The sequence below is a fragment of the Mizuhopecten yessoensis genome, unplaced genomic scaffold (genome assembly GCF_002113885.1).
Source record: "Mizuhopecten yessoensis strain PY_sf001 unplaced genomic scaffold, ASM211388v2 scaffold7725, whole genome shotgun sequence".
In the NCBI taxonomy this organism is placed as follows: Eukaryota; Metazoa; Mollusca; class Bivalvia; order Pectinida; family Pectinidae; genus Mizuhopecten; species Mizuhopecten yessoensis.
In genome coordinates, this window is record NW_018407191.1 from 1,171,500 (window position 1) to 1,195,272 (window position 23,773).

Here is a 23,773-nt window from a genome sequence, read left to right on the forward strand (position 1 = left end):
GAACTAATCGAATGCACCTAAACTCCAACCGGAAGTCAACTCCCGGAAGCTGATTTCACACATGTGTTGCAGCATAAAATGGCTTTTCAGGTAGCATTTCGAGCCGGGACCCGACAAAAGGCTGCAATTCAACAGGTACACATTTGTTTACCTTGTTTGTCACAGAACTTGTTTAGCTTTCGATGCTTCCGTTGTGAATTACTGATTTCCATGTTGCTGTCGTTCTGAATACAACATGAAAATGACAAGGTTGCCATGATCCACAGAAGGTTATGTATGACCTGCTTAGATAAGACAGCGTAAATTTAATGGTAACTTGCTAAATCATGCATAAAAAAAATCTTTAAAACAAGCAATAATGGTACAGAAATGTGCTAAAGTCGCCTTCTTTATCCGATTCAGCCACCTACTCATCTTCAAGTTCAGGGGCGGATGCATGATTTGCATGGGGGGATGGGTAGCAGGGTAACTATCCATGATTGTATGGGTTCGATTGTTTCAAAGGTGGTCCATATATATATTTGTTTATGTATATATATTTGTGTAATCATGTATGCACTTATCTCCTCTTGATATTTCAGCTTATCAAATGTCAGTCATGTATAGCCTCATCAGAGAGCCAACCAATAACAAGGGCAGGATACCTGGACAGTCGACTACATCAACAGCAGGTGATTAGGAAGGCAATTAGGAATTACTTTCGTACAATACAACACACAGATGTCAAAATTGTACTTCATGGAGTATGAGAAAGACTTTGTTTACATAACTATCAATCAATCAGTTTTATTATTTAAGTGCTAAACAACATGTTATAATCAGTAAAAACTTAAAGTTTCCATAAGAGTAAGATTTTTATACCCGCTGCAGATGTTTTATAACAAGGTAAAAAAAATATAACTGCATCCATAGAACAAAATTTATAGTATTAAAAACAGTAGGTCGCCACATTTTGTTTCAAGTTTTTAAGGTCAGGTAAATTTGTTATTCCAAAATGTTGCATAATTTGTTTTGCAGAGTATTTTCTACAAAGTGTTTAAATAGATCATTACTCTCCGTCCAAACTCCCATCAAAATCTACATCCTGTGGTCAAATGATCTCATAGTTACTACAGGGTGTTTGTAATGATCATGACAGGTGTGTCTGAATCAAATGACTGTTTTTCGTAGTTAATTTGATACATAAAAAGGGGAAGAAAAATTGAGCAAAGTAGTTTCAGTTGCGTTTCACACACTTTTTCCCTCATTGGAAATGTTGAATGAGGGATATCTCTGTCATTAGAGGTTTCAGAGGTTGACAACTACGATAACTAAAAGGGAAGTCAACATGCATGTGAATCACATGATTCCAGTAGCAGTACCTACTAAAGCCATTGGGGGTATGGTTACCAAAATATTATTGATACAGTCAAACATACTGATACAGCCACCTACATTAAGAGACCACCTGTGTTAAAATACCATATTTGATGTTCCCTGCTGTAGAGATTTAATTGTAAGTTGAAACCTTTATTAAAAGACCACTTGTGTTAAGAGATCGCCTTTTTATTTCCATGGGTGGTCTAGATCTTTTAATACAGTTTTGACATTAGGTGGGGTTTTATCATCACATTATTTAAACAGAGATTGATTATTTATATATGTAAACAGTATTATGTATCTTTTAGTGTAAAATCAACAAAGGTAAAAATGTCAAAAATGTTAACTTTGCTTTAGTGGTTATTTGCGGAGGAGATAAAAGAGTGATTATTGGTTTTATAATAACTTTGAAACATATTTTTTTTATTCGATAAAATGTGTATCTGTTACAGGTTCGGCACATGTCAAGCCAACCAAACTTTTTCCAAAATGTATGGAATGAAATAAAAGAAGGTTTTCAAAAAGACCAAGACATGAAGGTAAGTAATTACACTATGTTATTTTTTTTTATTTTTTTTTTATATGACTACAATAGAACATGACAACCGAGCTGTTGTTCCTGTACATACTGTATATGTATTCAAATTACATATTTTTTCCACATTGTTAAACTACAGATCGCATTATTTGAACCTGGTGACCATTAATTTATGTTTATTTACAGAAAAACTTGAAAAAATTCAGAGAAGAAACAAAGAAATTAGAAGAATCGGACGCATTACAGAAGGCAAAGGCAAAATATGTAAGTATAACAGTACTCAAACCACTATTGATAGATTAATAAGTATTTCGGCAAGGTTACATTGTGATATGTCCTCTTTGATACTGGTCATATTCAGTGCGATTTGATATCCAGGGGTAAATATGTAAGTATAACAGTACTCAAACCGCTATTAATAGATTTATTATTATTTCAGTAAGGTTACAAGATAATGTTGTAACCTTACTGAAATGATTATAAATCTATTATACTACTGAAGATGACCAGTTTCAAATGGGCTATATCATGTTACATGATATATCTCATTTGAAACTGGTCATATTCAGCAGTATATACAATTGGTATCCAGGGGTAAATATGTTGAGAAATATTGACAGGCCATTCAAACAAAACAGATTCAACCATCCATAAAGTTTATGTCCCAGTAACAGAAAGCCCTGAAATCAAGAGTTACATTTAAACAAATTTATTCAATAAAACAAGGATAATGATATTATTATAAACAATACTTGAATGCACTTAAATATCTCACGCCGTGGGACACATTTCTCACAAATTTCAATCTGTTTCACAAAAAGAAACACATTCTGGTCAATTCTAGTGAAGAAACAAAATAGTTACATAGATTCACACTGACCTTGGTCACAGAAAAGTCTTAAATCACAGGCCAACCACTTTAACTACAGGCCAGGCCATTGATAAGAGCTGCGAAACCGGACATTGAAATCCGAAATTTATTCTCTCGTCGTCATCGGGATGTTAATGAAAAATAATGTTTACACAATTAGGCAAATTTCTTCATAGTTGGATAATGAAAAATATTTTTTTTTATAATTTTTTTATAATTTTTTTCAGGTAATGAAGATTAAATATTCCTAATGTTTTTAGATATATTTGTTTTCTAGCCTTGGTTAGCAAGGATCTTTCTCTAATATTTTTATTTCTTTTAATCTTAATAATAAATTTTGTCTTTGATTTGCTTTGTTGAATGTGGTTCTATAGAAATCTATTTAATGACACCAAAAAAGGAAAAACTTTCCTTTTTATTGAAATCTGATATTTAGATATTGGTTTTATTTTTTAACATGTTTTCAATAACAATTGTAAGAAATTCTATATACAAAGTAGAATCATAATGGAAGCAAATTGTATTGTAATATATTTACTTGAAAATGTTGATAGATATATAGATGGTATGTCACATGTAAACCTCCTTGAAATTATTTTCAAGTAACCATAAATCTCCCTTATTGATTCCAACAAAGTCAATAGAGGCTACAGAATAACATATATGAGATAACACTGCATTATATGTAATGTTATTTCTGTTTTAAATGTTTTACTAATTTCTGACTAATGCAGAGAAAAAATCTCACTATTTTTGACCAAATCTCACTAAATATTTGGTACTGTGATCTCACTACTTTGCACTGGAAGGTTATGGCCTGTATGTCAAAACTGGCTTTTGCTTGTCCTTGTTTCCATCATTTTCCCATTCTATCGATATATTCTACGGTGATATATATTTGTTGATTATATATTATCATATGTGTTGATTATTTCATACTTTTGTAATATAATAAACATAACAAATCAAATTACTTGTACAATAAACACATCACAATATGTAATACTACTGTACCTGTGGTACTGTGTATTTTGAAATGGATTTAACTACAAAACCGGGCCCTTCTTTGACAAGGCATTTTTAATTATAGGGGTCAATCCCCTCCCCAAAATTATTCCAGAAAACCATGCCAGATACAGGACATGTATGTTTTCAAGTAAAACTGATATTTTTTAATTAATATTTACGCAGTGTAAATGAAACTTAGGTTTCAGGAATAACATTTCTCTAACATGCAGGTTGTGATTCTTTTTCAGATGAATATCCAGAAGGAAACCGGTGAAGAGTTCGGAAAGAAGTTTGACGACGTCAAAGAAAAGCTGAGTGGTGTAAGTAGTGAGGGTCAGATTAAAATGATATTAAACTTGTCACATAACTTCAGGTGATAAAATAAAAGGATTCTGTGATGTAAAATTCTTAGTTTCACAGAAACGTAAAAAAAATGCATGGGGTTTCCGTGTCAAAGCTATTCTAGAAATAAACATATAGCAAATTTTATGATATTGCAAAGGAAGGTATTTTTTAAGACCCGCCTCAATCATAGTTTACAACTATTGATGTTAATTAGATTATACAAGTGCCTCCCTACTGTACACAAAGCTTAATGGACAAAGTTATAGCAATGTTATTGGTTAGATTAAGCTTTTATTCCATACTATTATCAGGTGATACAGTGTACTACTAGAAATCTGAAATCAAACTTCATATATTGGATATAATGTAAGGAGTACTACACCAACAATATAAATGTAGGTCCCTGTGACCTATACTTCCATGTCACTGACTTTGGTTAGACTTTGTATAAGAGGGCAGCGGTGGCCAATTTGTTAAGACATCTGACCGTCTGTGATCACTAGCCCTCCACCACTGGTCACAGGTTCAAAGCCTTCATGGGGCAGTTGCGGGTACTGGTCATGGGTTCAAGGCCTATTCTCCGGTTACTCCAATTTTCCTCCACCGCCAAAACCTGGCTCATCCGTAAATGACCATGGCCTACTTGTATAAAACATCTCAACTCTTCAGATTTCCTGAAGTCTAAGATTTCTCATAGACAATACATTGCTTGAGATTTTTCTTACTTTGAGATTTTTAATACAAGTGGCCCCAGCGCCGTTAATAGGACGTAAAACACAAACATACCAAACTTTGTGTAAGCAAGAACAAGGTCATAAATGTATTTTCACAACATTTTCTAGATTATCAAAGTAAATAGAACTTACTTCAGTTTTTAGTGTGCTAAATTATTATTGTTTTAATAACATTTTGTACCATGTATTATGTTTTGTTGTTGTAGACCTTCAATGAATTGTCTGAACATGAAATGGCCAAAAAGGGGAAGGAATTCACAAAGGAAACGCTGAAGTCTGCTGGTAACTTGGCAGATACCTTGTCAAAGGGCGTGACAAAGGGAGGTCAACAATTAGGACAGTCAAAACCTATACAAACTATATCAGAAGTAAGTAAAAGGAATTTTGGTTCAAAAGTAATTTAACAAAACATGTACTGCATCAAATTTATCAGTTATGGACTTTAGTTGAGGTAAATATTATTCAATTATAGCCTTTGGCTGAGGTAGATACCTGGATTTATCGACCTGAGAAAAGATATATTAACAGAGGATGCAGTCCGAGGTCAATATATCTTTTCTCGGATCGATAAATCCAGGTATTGACCAAAGTCAAAAACACATCAAAAAGCTACGGAAGAGGGACGATAAGTTCGTTTGGAGACACATCATTATTCTATTTTTAGAAACACCCAGTCCTTCAACAAAAATCATGCACTCCAAGTCAATATCGGTTTTTATCGGTGGACACGTGATTCACTTCTGGTCAATCACTTGTCGAGAATAATATGAAAAAATAATAAGTAGTTATATGAACCTGAGAAAGTTGATATTGACTGAGACGAAGTCAAGATCAACCTTTTCAGGTCTACACAAACACAGATTCACCTCGACAAAGGTCCATAATTGTTATATTAGAAGATGCTAAATAGTGTTAAAATCATTAAAAAAAGAAAGAATATATGAAAATTGTTGGGCGAAAATACTGCATTTGGTAGAGAGTATTGTGATGGTACAGTTGAAATGACATCATAAACCAAGTTAATATCACAAGTCACCAACCTCATCTTAATTATGATCCAACCAGAATAGAAATATATATACTTTACAACTTTTGAGATGTATATGAATGAGGCAAAGATATAGCAAGAGGTTGATATGAATAATATAGAAATGACAATATAGTGATTTAAATTTGGGTCATAAAGTTTAAAAGCATTGCAAAAATTTAGAGTTTCAACTTGCCAGTAAAATGTCATGCAAATCAATGCATTTCATATAAATGTATTCGAAAATAGAAATGATGTCTGTTAAATTGAATATCAAATGTTTATATTGAATATCAAATTCATAATGCTGATACAATGTATTTGTCTGATCTGATGCAGGCTGTGAAAAATGAACTGAAAGACATAGATACAACAAGAGCACAGTGCTACAAGAAACCAGGTAGGCTTTACCAGGCTTTACAGGTTAGTACACACACTGTGAATGTCCTACATAGAATCAGTTGGACTGTACACACAGACTGTGTGTATACTTGTCATTATACAAAGTATTGGATGGGATTTGCACCTTTGTACATAAATAGTGTGTATATGAAGTAGACCTGTGAGTTATATAATGTTCCTACAGCCTTAGAATGTTACAAGGAAAGCAATGATCAAATCCTGAACTGAATACAGATGGTCTCGACCAAAATATACATAACTGACATTGTGTATGTATAGACATACCAACACTTTTAGCTCTGTGAAAACTAAAATTTACTAAAATTCTTCCCCTTCAAGCCCTTGTCGTAATATCACAATAATACATTTTTCAGTACATGTTCTACCAGATTGTATTAAGAATGATTTGATTTGCTTTTTCAGAGGTGCTTCGAATGCGATCTGAAGATTCTGTTAACTTCAAGAGGAAAGAGGAAGTAGCACCTAATGAGTAAGACGTTGTTTCTCACATCATCAAATCATACTTTCCTGACAAAGTTCTAACTTGTCTGAATACCAAGTGATGATATGAAGTCTGAATGTTATTCATCTGCTTCTATAACAGACATTTACAGTAGTATCAATGTCAACTGTTTTACGACATTTTTCTCTTCTGTTGGATTTAATTTTATCAATTCATAAGTAAAGTCTGGAATGCGACAAATTTCTTTGACATTCTCAACAATACTTAACTGTCATTTGATTATATAATAACATGCATTGTCCTGCACTCTATAGATATTAGATGATATCTTCAAAAACAATTCTGACTGGTGCCGTTTTTGAAATGTTCATTTTCTGATTGATCAAATAATAATGGTGCTATACAAATGAAAATGCATTAATTGTTTTTTAGCAAAATTGAATAAATAACAACTAAATCATGTGAGTGAAAAGATGAATTTATATAAAATGACCAAAACTAAATCTGGTAATGTTGTGTCTATTAAAGATATTTGCATGTTTTTTACATAACCAGAAAAAAATAGTCCTTCCTAATAAGTAATCATGTGGATTAGTTAGCATTAGTGAGGAATGTATTGTGATTCGCACTGCATGTAGTTTTGTTAGTTATTTGATATCTATAAACTCCTCCGATATAATTACTGTACTTGTTTTACAGAGAGGACACTGGGATGGTTCTACATAAAGATTCCAAATTTTACCAGAGTTGGACCAATTTCAAGGATAATAACCAGTATATAAATAGTATGTATTACATCTACAATAACTTCCTGGCTATGATTTATATTATGGGAGATAATTTCCCATGTGAATTAACATCACATGGTACATCACACTGTCCTTATTTACTTTCTCTTTCTCAAGCATCAATTCTTGAGAAGGTTTTACTAGAGAATTACCGCAAATTCATATGAAAAACTATGGCTGACAATGACGCTATCCTATATATCTTAAGGAACAGAGATAAAGGAAGGTCTGATAAAACAAAACAAAACTACACTGAGTGCTGTTTATATTGAAAGGCAGAAGAGCTTTACATTGATTTTCACTTCATGTATTTTGCTTTCATCATTTAGGGTTTTGATTTGACATAATTGTGAATTGTAATATGCGGTTTGTAGAAATGTTTGAGCTGAAGATGAAATACGACGAGAGTGATAATGTGATGGTACGGGTTACCCGGACGTTTACAGACAAAGTCAGCGGTTTACTGAGTAAGTATTCTGGACGATCGGGTTCCACTGAATTACCAGGAGACAGAAATATGTCTGATATATTGTTTATAAGGGGATATCTCCGGAGTAAATGTGTCTGATATTTTCTTTTTTTACAAGGAAATGTCTCAGGAGCCAATATGTCTGACATTCTCCTTGTTTACAAGGGGATGTCTCAGCATTAAATATGCCAGACATTTTCTTTGATGAAAAGGGGATGTCTCAACAGTAATTTTGTCTGTCCATTCTCCTGGTTCAAAGTAGGATGTGTTGGTATTAAACATGTCTGACATTTTTCCTTGTTCACAGCAAATTTTCTCAACAGCATGCATTTCTGACATTCTGAAGTTACTAGGGGATGTCAGTGAGGGGCCCAAGCTTATTTATTAGAGTTGTTTTTCACTTTTTTTATAATATGCACTGTCAATGTGTCCTGAATTTGTTATTAGAACTGAAATATTATTCTATCATTTCAGGTGGTATGTTCACAACAACAGAAATGTCAGAAGTTTTAACAGAAATCTGTAAAATAGATCCAACATTTGATAAAGAAAACTTCATCAAAACCTGTCAGTTAGACTTCATTCCAAACATTTTAGAAGTAAGTATACCATCGCTATACTCACGTGACACAGAGTTATTTCCCTTGAGGCCTACATTCATAAGGCTGTGTTAACGTTTGCGACCATTGTTTTTGATGCACACATGTAAGTATTCTTCAAAAAGAAAATTTTAGGTTGAAAAAGATTACTGTAAACCAATTTATTTCTATGAATATTTTTTCAGCTGTGTCTTAAGCCACCTGTTTTCTCTTCACAAGTTTATGCTCAAAAGTATGGTCTGACAAAAGATGAGTGATTGAAGTTAAAAGATGAGAATACAAATGTTCAAATAGTGTTATGCTTCTCTAGATCAATGAAGCCTTTTATCATAACAGTGAAATAGTAAGCTGTAGGAAATAGGAAGCTGTAGGAACAGTGAAATAGTAAGCTGTAGGAAATAGGAAGCTGTAGGAAATAGGAAGCTGTAAGAAATAGGAAGCTGTAGGAAATAGTAAGGCCAAACAAATTTAATTACTTGGTTCTCAGGCCAATTTTAATCAAAAGAGATGAGGCAGGGAGGTTTAAAAAAATCATTTTACATGACAAAAATGAGACGAGGGAGATTTTTTTTTTATTCCAAACAACTGTAGTTTGTAAAACATCCGAAAATCCCCCCACAATGTTCCAGGGGGGAATCATGGACCCCCATTCCTTATTTGTAGCGAAATGAGCCCCATTTGTACACAAGATTAATAAGTCATATTTGTTTCAATGCTTGCCTGTATATCATTATTCAAACGTTTTCGGGACTTGGGTGACTAACGAGTAAAAACGACATTCGGACCAATTTTCCAGATTTTTTTTATAAGACGGTGGCTGGCGCATTCACAATTTTTTTCATTACTTTCACCATAAAATTGGCAATGCGGTGCCCAAAATTGAAATGCGTGTGGGCCTGAGAACCAAGCAAAAACAAAAATGACCTAAGCTGTATGAAATAGTAAGTGGTAGGAATTAGTAAGCTGTATGAAATAGTAAGCTGGAAATAGTAAGCTGTAAGAATTAGTAAGCTGTAGGAATTAGTAAGCTGTAGGAAATAGTAAGCTGTAGGAAATCGTAAGCTATAGTAATTAGTAAGCTGTAGGAAATAGCTTTGCTTAAGCTTTGATATAATGTCCCATTTTTCATTTGCCACCTGACTTACCACCAACAGATGTCATGGTATCTTTCCCTCATTTCCGGACAATAAATTCCTCAATATGTCTCCCTTTATATATTGCCAAAACCATTTAACCCCAAAATATAACTATACAATTTGAGACAGTTTTATTTAAACGGTTTCAGTGTTACTGCACTGATGTTTTTTTTTTAGAAATCCTTCTTTGGAAAGAAATTATCTCTTTCACATTAAAATGATTATTTTAGCTACGGTTAACTGATTTCTAAAGTCCCCTGTGTTGGAGCTGTATTCCTCTGCTTTTTGCCTCGCCACCACCATGTGGAAGCGAGGCTTAGGTGTTGCTTTTCCGGAGGCGGCATCAACATTAAGTTTTTGTGTTTAAGTATAAAGTATAAGTGCTGGACAAACAAAACTTTGACCATAGATGCATCTTAGGTAGTACATCTCAACCCATACATCAAATGCTGGATACCGCCTACCTTTCATGGTCCATTGACTTTGTTAGCATCTCCATCAACATGAAATTTTTGCATTTAAGTTAGTTTCTCTGATATGTGCATTGATGGTCATTAAGCGGGGCACAGGCGAGACATATCAGGCTTGTTTTTTATATCAGAACAGTTTCACTAATGCTGATATGTCTTTCCTTTCAGGCAACTCTCAGTGGTGATCTTGAAATATTAAAGGATTGGTGTTATGAAGGGGTAAGTGTTTGAATGTAAAGATTTAAAATTAACAGCTACATATTTTTCTATAGAGAAACATAGTGTTACATTTGAAATTAAAACATAGAGAAAGAAATAGGAAAATGATGACTGAATTCTTAAGAATATGGTGAAAACTGTCTGAAAGAGAACATAACTGCTGTAAATTTGAATGTTTTGGTTTAAATTAAAAAATATTTATGTTTATTGAAGATAAAAAGGCTTTAAAAGCCTTCTTTTTTTCAGAAGATGAAAAGATAATTTTGCACACTTGTCAGAATAATGTTTCCTGTTTTTGTTTCTTTAACCAAAAGATTTCCTTGTAGCTGAATTTGTTCAGACCGTAGGAAAACAACATAATAAGGTTCAAAAAGTGTAAAGTTTCTATTCAACCTTGCTGTACGCATGTGGCCTTTGGCCAAGCTATACTTATACATCCCTTTGACTTAGTTACATGTTTGTGTGTCCAAATGCTAATTTGTTATTTCAATGAGTAATAAAAAAATATTTGTTGCAGGCTTTCAACGCATTAGCACATAATACCAAACAGAGGCAAGCAGTAGGCCTTAGATTAGATCACAAAGTCCTGGATATAAATAACATTGAGGTATGTATATATTTGCAGTAAAACAGTTATCAAGTTTTAAAAATATAACCTCGGCTTACATTTCCCCTCGTTAATTATTTCCTTAAATAAGTCACAAGTTTTAAAAAATTTTCCTGTTTCTGAGGAATTTCATACTCTAAGCATTAAAACCTTTGTTAACTCACAAAATCACCAGAATTTTTAAAATGAAATCATATACAGTCAGGAAATAATACCATGTATAGTAAAAATTTATTTAATTTTATTAATAACTTAAACTTTCATGAGGTGAAGATCCTTGGGTAGAATTAGAGAAATTTCTCAGAAATAACAAACAAAAAAAACCTACATAACGCCCTCACTGAATGTGATGTTAATGGACAAAGGACTTTGTCATATCAGGTCATGACTATCAGAAAATAAGGTAACAAACGGACCAATAATTGGCAAATGCTGGTTTATAGAAGAAAGTACATGCATGTTTGTAATGAGAAGAAAATAAATCATTTGTACATGAAGGTTCAAAACCTGTTCTTTTCAAAAGTACAATATCCTCGTTTCCTCATTGTTTATATCAAAGCTGACATCTTGGTCATTAAATATTTCATGCTGATATATTTCCCATCATGGAGTCCCTATGTATGTGTCATGCTTGTTCTCTGGCTTTACAGGTCGTTGGTGCAAAGATGATGGAGCAAGGCCCTGTGCTCATTATCACTTTCCGCTCACAGGAAATACGGGTTATCCGGGATGTGAAGGGAAAAATTGTAGAAGGACATCCAGTGAGTAAAAATTTATTATAAATGAAAATATTGATATCAGAAATATCTTTACTACTTGAAATCATTTCTTCAAACAATATTGTTGTAATTTTAGGTACTTAAAAAGCAACTTAACTGAATTGTCTTAAGTGATGCAGAAAACAATGAAAGGTGTGAAATGCCTTACAGAAAATTTAATAGAATTGATTCAATATAACATGAACCCGTCCATTACAGAATTCAAATCAAGCATTTGTTTTCTGAGATTTATTACGTTTTGAGGGAAAAAAATTGTACTGGATTCACCATGTTAATTCACCTAAACTCTGTTCTACCTGTATACTGGGAAATTTTCGCCTTTTTTCGTCTTCCTTAATGAGGGCAAATTTATCAGTAAAGGAGGGAAATATGAGTTAACATCTGCATGGTATATATAGTAGTTAAATGTGAAGGGCGAAATTAGCACTGGGCAAAAATTTTGTTTTGTTGGCGAAGGGCGAAAAATTGCATAACATTACCCGGTATTCAGTAAATCTGCTTGTGTCTAAAAATATTGACTCTGTTTCAGGACACAGTAAGTCGGATCATATACGTGTGGGCACTGTGTAGAGACCAGGAAGAGTACAGTCCAAAGGCGGCCTGGAAACTTCTGGACGTCTCGGAACAAATCGGAGAAATGTGGCTGTAAAAGAAAGTATTACAGGCATTGTAGAGACTAGAAAGACCTCACGCAACAGACATTGGGACTTCTTCACACAGCAGACCACCGATGTTTTTACATTCAGAAACTTCAGGAATATTCATATCCTATATACAAGGACTATCGCAGATCTTGCCTGGAAAATATTTTTAATCCAGCAGTATGCTTGATACACAGAGATTTTTTTAGAGAGATGCAAAACTATTATTCACTGCAATTAACCCTTCTACCACTGTAGACCTCAATGGACTGAACCAGATCAATTCATGGAAGAGTTTACTAAAATTACATACGGGTGAAAGGGTTAAACATTTGTAGGTTTCGATAGGATAGGATTCAGTTTAATGATTTACATTTGCATGAAAAATGTGTGTTCAGAGAGTTGAGTTGTGTCTGTGATATGTCAGTAGGCAGTTCATGTATGAAAAATAACATTTCTGTTTAGAGAAATGATATTTATGATGATGTAGCAAGCAGTTATGATAATGTTATTAAACAACTTCTGTGAGAGTTCATCAAGTGCTTTACCAGGGGCCTGTTCGTTTATGTGGAACGAACGGTTTTTCTGTTTTTAAATGTAACATTTTTGGGTATTATTACTAGCAAACCTGCAAATGTTTAAGCAGGCCTTGTAAGGCTTTGTCAAGGCTCACCTGAAAGCAGCATCAGATTACTAGGTCTGACCTTATTTCATAAACGAACAACTCTGGTCCATCCGGTTTAACCATTTGGACCACGATAAACAAAAATGGCCCAGCATGTTCCATGTCTTACAAAAATTCAAGTGAAAGGGACTACTTCCTTCTCCCCTAAACCCCACGTTAAGTAATATTTTTGAAGCCATAGATCAAAGATGGCGAAAAGGAAATGAATATGTAAATTGAGCACTCCATCGTTCTTTTACCTGGAGCCTGTTTGTTTATGCAGACCAATCAATGTATCCTTCTTTTTTTTTTAAATGTGATATTTCGAGGTTAATCCTAACAGACCTGTAGATTTCAATGCAGGCCTTCAAAGTCTTTGCCAAGGCTTGTCAGAAAACGACATAAAACCACTAGGTCCATCATTATTTCACAAACGAACAACTCTGGTCCAATCATTTGGAAAACCTTAAATGAAAAACAGCCTTGGTCTCATTTGATTTGCTGTCTGACTATTCTACGAATAAAATACTTTACCATACTTCATTTTTCCTCTTTCTCTGAATCATTCCAGGAATTATTCAGATATTCAAACTTTTAATTTTAAAAAGATTTAAATTGAATTTAAAATTCAAGCTTTTATCAACAACAACTAAAAAAATCTTGTTTCCTTACATTGTTTACTTTGTTTAAGTATACATATAACTGGTTGATAGCGAATATTTTTCAAACAAACTTTATCCAGCTATTTGAGTTTTTCTGAGTAATAAAATGAAGAATGATTTGTGAAATTGTGTGTGAAATTGTATTTAAAATTGATAGAGTAAAGCAAAAAGATATAGGTTTAAAAATACATTTACTGTGATATTGTTGCAAAGTATTATAAAATTATTATCGACTATATGTTCCTATCAAAAAGAATCATGGTCAGTTTTCTTATCGTCTGCAAAGTGTGCAAACTTTTTTTTCAATGCCAGTGACTTACGTAATGTCTGTTATACCAAACATTATAAGTAAGATAACTTATTAACGCATCGGTAAATGTTTCTAAATTGAATAAATGTACATTTACTATATGAATGTATTTGAACTAGGTAGACAGAAGTAAGTATCCTCAGGATTATTGGTCTACGTTATACATACCGGTAATGATTATAAATGTTGGCCTGATTTTAAAAGAAATAAACAAATAATGTTTTTACATTGAGTTATTGTTGTTTACTTAATGTATGCCATATAAATGCTACTTTATGTTGAGTACTACCGCAGGTACTATAGCCTCGTCTGTCAGTACACCTTATATTATAGGTGTATTGACGGACGAGGCTAGTACCTGTGGTACTACAACTAAATAAAATGTATTTACTTACGTTAGAATTTAATGATTTTCAAAGAAGAAAAAAATCCTGGTTGTCAATTTTTCCCTGAACCAAATTACATGTAGGCTTGCAATAAATCAGTATGTTAAATTTGTGTCGGATTATTTAAACCTGTGTTAATGACATAATATTTCACTTTATCAGAACTTTACAGGGTAATACATAACACTTCCATTACTCATTTAGGAAAATGAAACTTCATTATCCCTTCACAACAAGGCCATGTAGGGGAGGCTGACAATATTTCAAGGTAAAGTTCACAGCTATGGAATCGTGAAAATTGTACATCTAGATTGATCACAGGTTTCTGACTTACGTTACGAAAATCGACACAAGCACTCCTAACATCAATCTCTGGAGCTCAGGTGAAAGTCAACAGCTACAAAGTCGTAATTAATGTGATGATGAAAAACGGAACTTTAGACTTGGTTGCAAGTTCCAAACTAAAAGTTTTCAACTAAATGGGAAATTTCACACAATTACTCCTGGGGCCTGTTCATTTATACGGATTAACCGGTTTGTTCGTTTTTAAATGTCACATTTTCAAGTATTAATCCTATGACCTGCAAATGTTAAAGCAGGCCCTGCAAGGCTTTGTCAAGGCTCGCCTGAAAGCACCATCAGATTACTAGATCCGACAATATTTCATTAGCAAACACCTCAGGGTCCAACTGTTGGATCGCGATTTAACAAAAGCGGCCCTGATGTCAGTCTCTGAAGACCAGTAGAAGGTCAAGGTCAGAGTTACAGCTACAGAATCTTTTGCATGATGGGATAATTTGATATTTGGCATGTCTGCAGATTCATGAGTAAGCTAGGTTTTCAACCAAATATCATGTACATTTCCTGACATCAATCTCTCAAGACCAGCTCAAGGTCATACATGTGTACAAGGTCAATGTCATTGCTACAGAATCTACAAGATTATAGAAAATTGCCTTGTTCACACATTCCTGATTAGTTTTCAACGGAATTTTCATGAAAATCCACATAATTATTACTGAAACCAACTCAGGATACCAGGTCAAGATCAAGGTCACAGCTACAGAATCTAACATGACAATGGAAAAAATGTCAACCCAACAAAGCTTATTTCATAATTATTAACACCTGATCCTGCTTTACTCATTTGCACATATCATGTACATATGTATTTTAAACTTCCACTACTATTGCAGACGATTAAGTAGATATGTATGTCATTCTATCAGTCAGAATCCAGCTCCCACAAGGATGTCGGGGGGTGTATGTGTTAATTTGTGTAGTTTATGGTATCCTTGTCAGGTTTGTCACACTCAACATTCTATAAGCTTATAACAATAGTGTTATCTTTTGTTGGTCTGTAAGACTTCCCAGCCTGTTCTGGAACCACCAGTTTGGTACAGCTAAGTGGACAGGTACAACTAAAACTTACACTAAACCAAATTAGTCAGTGGTATGCAGACAAGAGATCCCAGAGGGATCTTGGCGCCCACATTTGTACCATCTTCATTAGTTCTCTTTGTCAGTTCGATCTTTTCTCTTCTTTCCTCTAATCTGTTTGATCGAGTCATGTTAACAGTAAATGCACCTTGAGGTAACTTTTGATCTAAACTTAAAACTGATGTGTATGAAAGCCAACCTTCAAAGTGAGTTTGTCATTTCACATATTTACTAGTACAGTACTTAATGTGAAAGAAATATAATCGATCATTGCAATATTAGAAAGATCTGTTTAGTTCTTCTTTTAATCCATTTTGTTTTTATGATCAGTCTCAAAATATAACATGCACAACGAGACATCAAGGGGAACCTACATATAAAATTTGAGAAAGATCACTCTGGTACTTCCCGAGAAATAGCGATAACAAACTTTCACTATCAAAATCCAAGATGGCTGCCTGTCGGCCATGTTGTTTATCCGATCAGTCTCTAAAATTGCCCTGCACAGCTAAGACCAAGGGGAACCTACATATAAAATTTAAGAAAGATCCCTCTAGTTTTTCCGAAGAAATAGCGGTAACAAACCTACACTATCAAAATCCAAGATGGCTGCCTGTCGGCCATGTTGTTTATCCAATCAGTCACAAAAAATGCCCTGCACAGTTAAGGACCAAGGGGAACCTACATATAAAATTTTAAAAAGATCCCTCAAGTACTTCCGGAGAAATAGTGATAAACTTTCGCTATCAAAATCCAAGATGGCTGCCTGTCGGCCATGTTTTTTATCCGATCAGTCTCAAAAGTTGCCCTGGACAGCTAAGGACCAGGGAACCTACATATAAAATTTGAGAATGATCCCTCTGGTACTTCTTGACAAATAACGATAACAAGAATTGTTTAAGGACGGACCACGGACCAATGTTGATTTGAATAGCCCATCATCATCAGATGGGGGGCTAAAAAGAATGACAACAATGTTTAGAAATTTCAGTAATTTATTTTTTACATTCATATTTCTTTATATTCATAAGTTCCCAATAGAGCTTGTATAAATAATATGTTCTTAACATAGCTACATGCTTACTTCATTTACATAATGTATTACTATATTTAGTAAATATATATTGACATTGGTCATACACTTGATGCATCTTCTCATTCAAACAAGACTTCCTGAATGGAACAACACAAAGTGAAGTAGAAGACTGATGCAATTTTTCCATTTTCCTGACATTTAGCCTACTGGTAGTTGTGTTGATTGATTTAGTTTTCATGTTGCACCGATGTCACGGTTAGCAGGGTTTATGTCTTAATGTCTTCATCACATGGGCGATCTTTATTGAAATAATAGAACATTTAAGCTTGCTCTATATATGTGCATTATGTATGTACATAAAGCAAGCTTCCATTATCTACATTCATTATTTCATTCACCCTTTAATAGACTCTTGGTCAAAAACACAGGTTATTAAAGATCGTGAAGGGAAGTAACTCTAATAAAATTGCTGTCATGCATTCTTCAACTTCCTAGACAAATCTATGATATTGCTGTACCTGATTAACACACCCCATTGACATTGATGTAAAAACAAACATTTACATTTTTAATTTAGGTGAAACTATTTGTCAGATATACACAATCTTAAGATATACAGGTATTTAAAAAAATTGAATGACTATCGTTGTTCTTTTCAATTTAACAAACAATTCCATTTTAATTCTCAGTAATGTTTTGCCTTGACCATTCGCGGGGAGAATAAAAATTCATTAGCAATTTCTTTTACTTTTACATAATCAATTAATGTGTCATACAAATACCCCAGTAACATTATACAGCTGACTGAAGGCTATCATCTGCTAGAAATGTTATATATATGCATGTGTATATAGGCTATTAGTACTGTGAGCAATCCATATTCCCCACCTCCGAATAAATTTTCTTACAAAAAGTCATGGAAAGGATTTCTGTGTTTGGAACAAGATACCTGATTTCAATAAAGGACACTGCCATCCCAAAGTTTTTTAAATTGTAGCTGACAAGAGTACATAGCAGTGGGTTTTTTTCTAGGTTAAATACTAGGGGTAACATTGGTAGTGTTATCTATGCAGAACTAAACAATTTAGGGGGAACGGAGAAAACACTCACTGTAATAGTGAGCCAAGAGACCTGATAAGTCATTTTCAGCTGGCATTCATATGACTATAAACGCTGACTAAAGGCAGTACAATGCTTTCACAATAATATGTACCTGGTAGGTAATTTTCCAATCAAAAAAGATGTATCTGAAGTAACCAAAAATTATATTTCAATTTCCAATCACATCATTTATCTTTTAACTTTCCACAATCTGTGCTTGTCTGAGTCTCTATCTTAAGTTTATTCATGTCACTGATGTCAACAATATCTTTATCACATGATTTTTCCACAGTTTTTGTACCATCCAGTAAATCTGCATCCTCATCCTCATCAGCATCATCATCATCATCTTCACCATCACTGCCTTCATCACTGACACAGAAGCCATCGTCCCCGTTACCCTCTCTGAGTTTCTTCAAAGCCTCGCTTGTCGACTTTCCACTGGCTTGTAACCGGAAAAATTGTCCTTTAAACAGAGAGAACAATAACATAATGAAAATTGTACAAAATAACCCAGACCTTATAACAACAGGAGCATACGTCAAAAATCAAGATTTTCTGTTATACAATGCAGGGATTTCCATAATTTTAGGTTTTGCTTCTAGCAGAACACAATTTTGTTCCCTACTTAAGAAGGACTTTCAGAAAATCTTTTAATTTTAAAAGTTGATTTAAATTCTTCAATATAATTTTTACACAAATATAAGGAATGTGACTCCGAAAATACTCAGAGGAAAACAAATGCATAGCACAAACTTCAACTTTTACCTAAACAATGAAGGAAAGCTGTGTTAACATCAGATCTACATCTGTTAGGTGATAATTTATAACACTGCCATTAAAGAATCTGAATTTTAACTAATTAAACAAACAGAAATATCTATAGGAAATTGTTAGTAAAACACTTTTTCAAAATTAATGAACAAAATTAATTACATTCCTGGATAAAAATGTATGATAATCCAGTCTTCCTGATAACCAAAGTTCCACTATAAGGAGGCAGGACCCAAATCAGATCAGTACCAAATCGTATCACTTTTTGCAAAAATAGTTTTAAATCAATAAATGTGTCAACAGATTAGTTATAACTTTAGAATATATAGTCATGAACCATATTTTGTCTACAGTTGGTTAGTTTTTAAGGTCAAATAGTACTAGGAAATATAATTCAAACTCAAATGTCGGTGTTTTGTTAACATTTTTAGAAAAATGGCACGTGCGACAACTATGCATTCTGTTATGGATTATAGGAATAAATTCACCCTATAGAAATACTTGTTTTCATATTAATTCCAAAGGTCATCATAAAATGTTAATATGCTAAAAAAAAATATTCATTTGAAGTGTAAGATATTGCAAAATTCAAGCCTTGATCTGATTTGGGTCCTGACATTCGCAAAAACCGGAAGTGCTGATAGATGACTTCAGAGCGTTCTAAAAATATTTCACATGAGCCCTGGGTGCTATTTTTTTTGTAAGAACACCCATCGATATTCTTCCTTTGATACAACCATAAATGAATATAATTCATCCTCAAGAATTTTCAATGAATGAATAAATTGATGGTTTGGTTAACCGATTTGGGTACTGTCACCTTACATGTTATATACAAACAAAATTTGTAATACACACTTCTCTGTCTTTCTGTTAGATGTTCTAGCTCTGCTTCCAACTGACTCTGCTGTGACATCTGCTCTGCCTCTGACAGTCCAGGTCTGAAAAAACACAAATATTGAAATATTGAAGATTTTTTTAGTATATGTAGGTGCAGAATAATAAACTCTGATTCACCGCAATTTGTATGTTGCACTTCACAAGAATGATTTACCAGTCAGAAATGTACAACCCATTTTGCTGACGTACTGAAACCTTGCATTGCCACCCCTGTAATGTTATACCGCCAAAATTGGCACGGGGACAAAAGGTGGCGGCATAATGAGGGATTACTGTTTGTATATGTCCATTTTTGCTAATAATTTTTTATTTTTCATATGCGTCTCTAGTAGGGTATACAATTGATATCTAGGAATGCAAAAAAAGTCCAGAGGCAGGGATGTTTTGGTTTCGTTTTGATATGAAAAGGCATCATAACCTAGCGCAATTTGATATCACGTGGTTCTTTTATGGCACTTCGTATTGCTCTGTGCAAGCAGTATTTATTTATATATATCAACTCAAACAAGAGGGCCTGTATCGCTCACCTGTTTCTTTTGTTACAAGCAACTGACATATAGGCAACTTAAGACCAAATTTGGTAACTAGAACACAAGACATTTTTACATCTCTTAAACGGTTCTGAAGATATTGTTATTTGAAACTTGAAATTTTAATTTTTAAGCTTTTAACCCATATTGACCTTTGACTCCCGACTTGCACTTAAAGTTTACCTTTGACCTCAATACTGTAATAAAGAAATCAATTCACACAGCTACATAACATACCCAAGTATCATGTTTCTAGTTCAAATGGTTCTTAGGATATTGTTGTTTGAAGTTTTAAACATATTTGAGCAATGTGATCTTGAAAGTAGGTCAAGGTCATTTAAATATAGAAACTTTATAGCACTTCATCCCAGGTACCTACTGGCCAAATTTCATGACCCTGAGCCTTATGGAATTTGAGAAGAAGATTGTTTAAGCCTTTGACCCATGTTGACATTTGACCCGGACTTGCACTTAAAGTTGACCTTTGACCTCATTACTGTAATTGAGAAAAAAAGGTTTGCATTGCTGGTCTACATAACATACACAAGTATAATGGCTCTAGTCCAAATGGTTCTTGGGATATTGTTGTTTGAAGTCTTTAACATATTTGACCTCTGTGACCTTAAACGTAGGTCAAGGTTATTTTAATGAGGAAACTTTATAGCACTCCATCCCAGGTACCTAATTGCCAAATAGCATGACCCTGAGCCTTATGGAATTTGAGAAGATTGTTTAAGCCTTTGACCCATGTTGACCTTTGACCCCAACTTGCACTTAACATTGACCTTTGACCTCATAACTGCTATTAAAAAAATATTAGCACTGCTGGTTTACATAACATACCCAAGTATCATGACTCTAGTTCAAATGGGCCTTGGGATATTGTTGTTTGAAGTTTTTACATATTTGACTGCTCTGACCTTGAAAGTAGGTCAAGGTAATTTTAAGGAAGAAAGTATATAGCACTCCATCCCAGGTACCTACTGGCCAAATATCATGACCCTGGGCCTTATTGAACTTGAGAGAAGATTTTTAAAGCTTTTAACCAAAGTTGACATTTGACCCCCGACTAGCATTTTAAGTTGACCTTTGACCTCATTACTGTAATTAAGAAAAATATTTGCACTGCTGGTTTACATAACATATCAAAGTATCATGACTCTAGTTCAAATGGTTCTAAGAATATTGTTGTTTGAATTTTTTCACATATTTAACCGTTGTGACCTTGAAAGTAGGTCAAGGTCATTTTAATAAGAAAAATGTATAGCACTTCATCCCAGGTACCTACTGGCCAAATATCATGACCCTAGGTCCTACAGTTTTTCAAGGAGTCGTTCAAAAGAAAATGTTGATGGCCGGACGCTGCAGTACGCGAAGGGCCATGTGAGCTAAAAAGGAATATGAACACTTTTGATTTTGACTCTACTGGTGTCAACTTATATAGAGAGCCCCCCACCATAACAATGCTTCCCATTCCATGGATACATAAATAATAAATGATAAATTTATAATCCCTAGGCTGATTTCAGATGTAAATATTTTAATCAGTTTTATATTTTATGAACTAATCATTACTCACACTTCTGTTACTTCCTTTTTCTGTCCACATTTTCCACAGACCTGAAGTTTTTTCATACAGGGGACACATATGATAAAGTAGGATTTTTTTACAGTTTTTTCCAGGCATTTTGTACTGCAAAGAAAGAGATGAAAACATGTTAATATTTGGAATTGTCTGAACTTTGATTTTCCTATCTTAATTGTAACATCCTTGTTCCCTACACGTCACGTCCATTGATTCTGTTTTCAAGAGCTTGTTCCAAATATCGAGATTTCTGTTACAGATGTTGACTGCTGATCCCCACATTTACATTTCTAAAGATGGAGGTTGATGAAGACTACCGATAAGTTTTGGTTGCCATCATGATTTTATTGCGATATATGCTATTCCTTTGTGCTATATGCAGGTCAACATTTATTTGTTACGCTCATTAGTGTGCCTTTTTTGTCACTACCAGAGTTGTTGCTATGAGGACATGACTTTCTTTGGTTTTCCCAGGATTTACATGGCAATGTGCTTACCCTTCCCGAACACCTGGTCTTATTCTCCTTAAACTGCTTACAATGTTACTTTAGAGTAGGTAGGTAGGTATTTTGAAGGAGAATGATCTTGACTTTAAAACTATATTTTTGCCTTTGAGTTGTTGATAAGTGAATGAGTGTAAACATTTCTCGGTTTACAATTGTTTAAAATTTCCCACTTGAGAAAATGCAATTTCTGTAGAGACTAATCAACAAAAAGAGGTGGTGCAGAAATCTTCTTAACAACAATGATATATTCTGTTTCCGGTCCAGGTTGGTTAGTCACTCCCTGACCTACAAAAATGTTGTATGGTCAGGTGGGAAATTTTGAACGATTGTAAACCGAGGACACTACTGACGGAATTTAGCCGCTGTTGGTGATAATAAGAGCGGGTTTGGATCAATAAATAATCTGTTTATCGATATATGTGTGGTATGTGTTGTGTCATAGTAGATTTTTGTTGTCAGCACCTCAAAACTATCCGACACCAAATGGTGTTGGAGAATTCCGCTATTTCATATAGCAGTGTGCTCTGGACCCACACAAAACATCTTTCTGTCAAAATGTCTAAGGCTACATTCGCGTATCCCGGATGATACAATACGTGTGGCGCAGAAATATTCCGTATAAACGTATCTTAAAAATTACATGGGACTTGACATTGTTTTAGAAAGAAATAATGCAAACTGCCAATAGTCAGTATTTTAGTTTCGGTCAGGTACGTCTGGACCCCTCAATCTACATGAGTCGAATTTTCCTGAGATCAGCCTCGGTCCAGATCTGTGTCGTTTTCTTTACAGGTTCAATCAGTTCAACCGTATATGCGAATGTACCCTTGGTCTGGTGTCAGGGCCAGAGGAAACTGGGGCTAAATTAGCATATACATTATCACCCTTTTCTGTTATCCTCACTTAGTATTAACACACACACCAACCAACCCCACCCCACACTCACTAAACTTCCAAAAAAAGAAGATATCGTTCTGTGGAAAAACATGTCATATGATTACCATTTTTTGGCTGTAGTCAAAGGCTTAAATTTTCTATACTTGATCTTCCATTCAATCACATCTGTACAGCGTTGACAGGCCCCTGTGACTTGAACTTTCTTAATTAGCTCCATTTGTGGTGTACGGTCATGCAAATCATTTTTAAACGCATTTTTGTTTTTGTACTTCTGTGCTCCTTTCTTCACGTTTCCTCGTTGTGTACTCATTATTTAGACGATGAAGAACTACACAACAATCCAGCATGCAGCGTGTGTCTGTCAAAATATTACCGGAAATTGCGTACACGCACTATTCTTTCCGCAGAAAATAATTTTAAAAGTCAAAGCCGTAAAAACGCTTGCATCGGACACAATATTTTACATTGGTAAATTAATTGTTCAACAAATTATATTGAATTTGGTTGTTGAAAATTATTACTTGAAT

General features: G+C 34.1%; 2 protein-coding genes across 2 annotated transcripts; one reads left to right on the forward strand and one right to left on the reverse strand.

Moving 5' to 3' along the window:
- The first annotated feature begins 26 nt into the window (after nucleotides 1-26).
- LOC110454232 (mitochondrial import inner membrane translocase subunit TIM44-like) lies at nucleotides 27-13,783 on the forward strand. Its single transcript, XM_021503640.1, has 15 exons — nucleotides 27-135; nucleotides 582-671; nucleotides 1,812-1,898; nucleotides 2,084-2,161; nucleotides 4,025-4,096; nucleotides 5,062-5,223; nucleotides 6,222-6,282; nucleotides 6,708-6,774; nucleotides 7,447-7,532; nucleotides 7,910-8,002; nucleotides 8,479-8,603; nucleotides 10,378-10,428; nucleotides 10,946-11,035; nucleotides 11,686-11,796; nucleotides 12,344-13,783. The coding sequence occupies exons 1-15, from the start codon at nucleotides 79-81 to the stop codon at nucleotides 12,461-12,463; spliced, it is 1,350 nt and encodes a 449-aa protein (XP_021359315.1). The 5' UTR covers nucleotides 27-78; the 3' UTR covers nucleotides 12,464-13,783.
- A 3,115-nt stretch (nucleotides 13,784-16,898) lies between these two features.
- Nucleotides 16,899-23,649, reverse strand: LOC110454219 (uncharacterized protein C9orf85 homolog). Its single transcript, XM_021503625.1, has 4 exons — nucleotides 23,351-23,649; nucleotides 21,838-21,951; nucleotides 19,687-19,769; nucleotides 16,899-18,520 (listed from the first exon to the last, which is right to left on the reverse strand). Exons 1-4 carry the CDS (start codon nucleotides 23,554-23,556, stop codon nucleotides 18,240-18,242), a joined length of 684 nt encoding a protein of 227 aa, XP_021359300.1. The 5' UTR covers nucleotides 23,557-23,649; the 3' UTR covers nucleotides 16,899-18,239.
- Nucleotides 23,650-23,773: the final 124 nt, after the last annotated feature.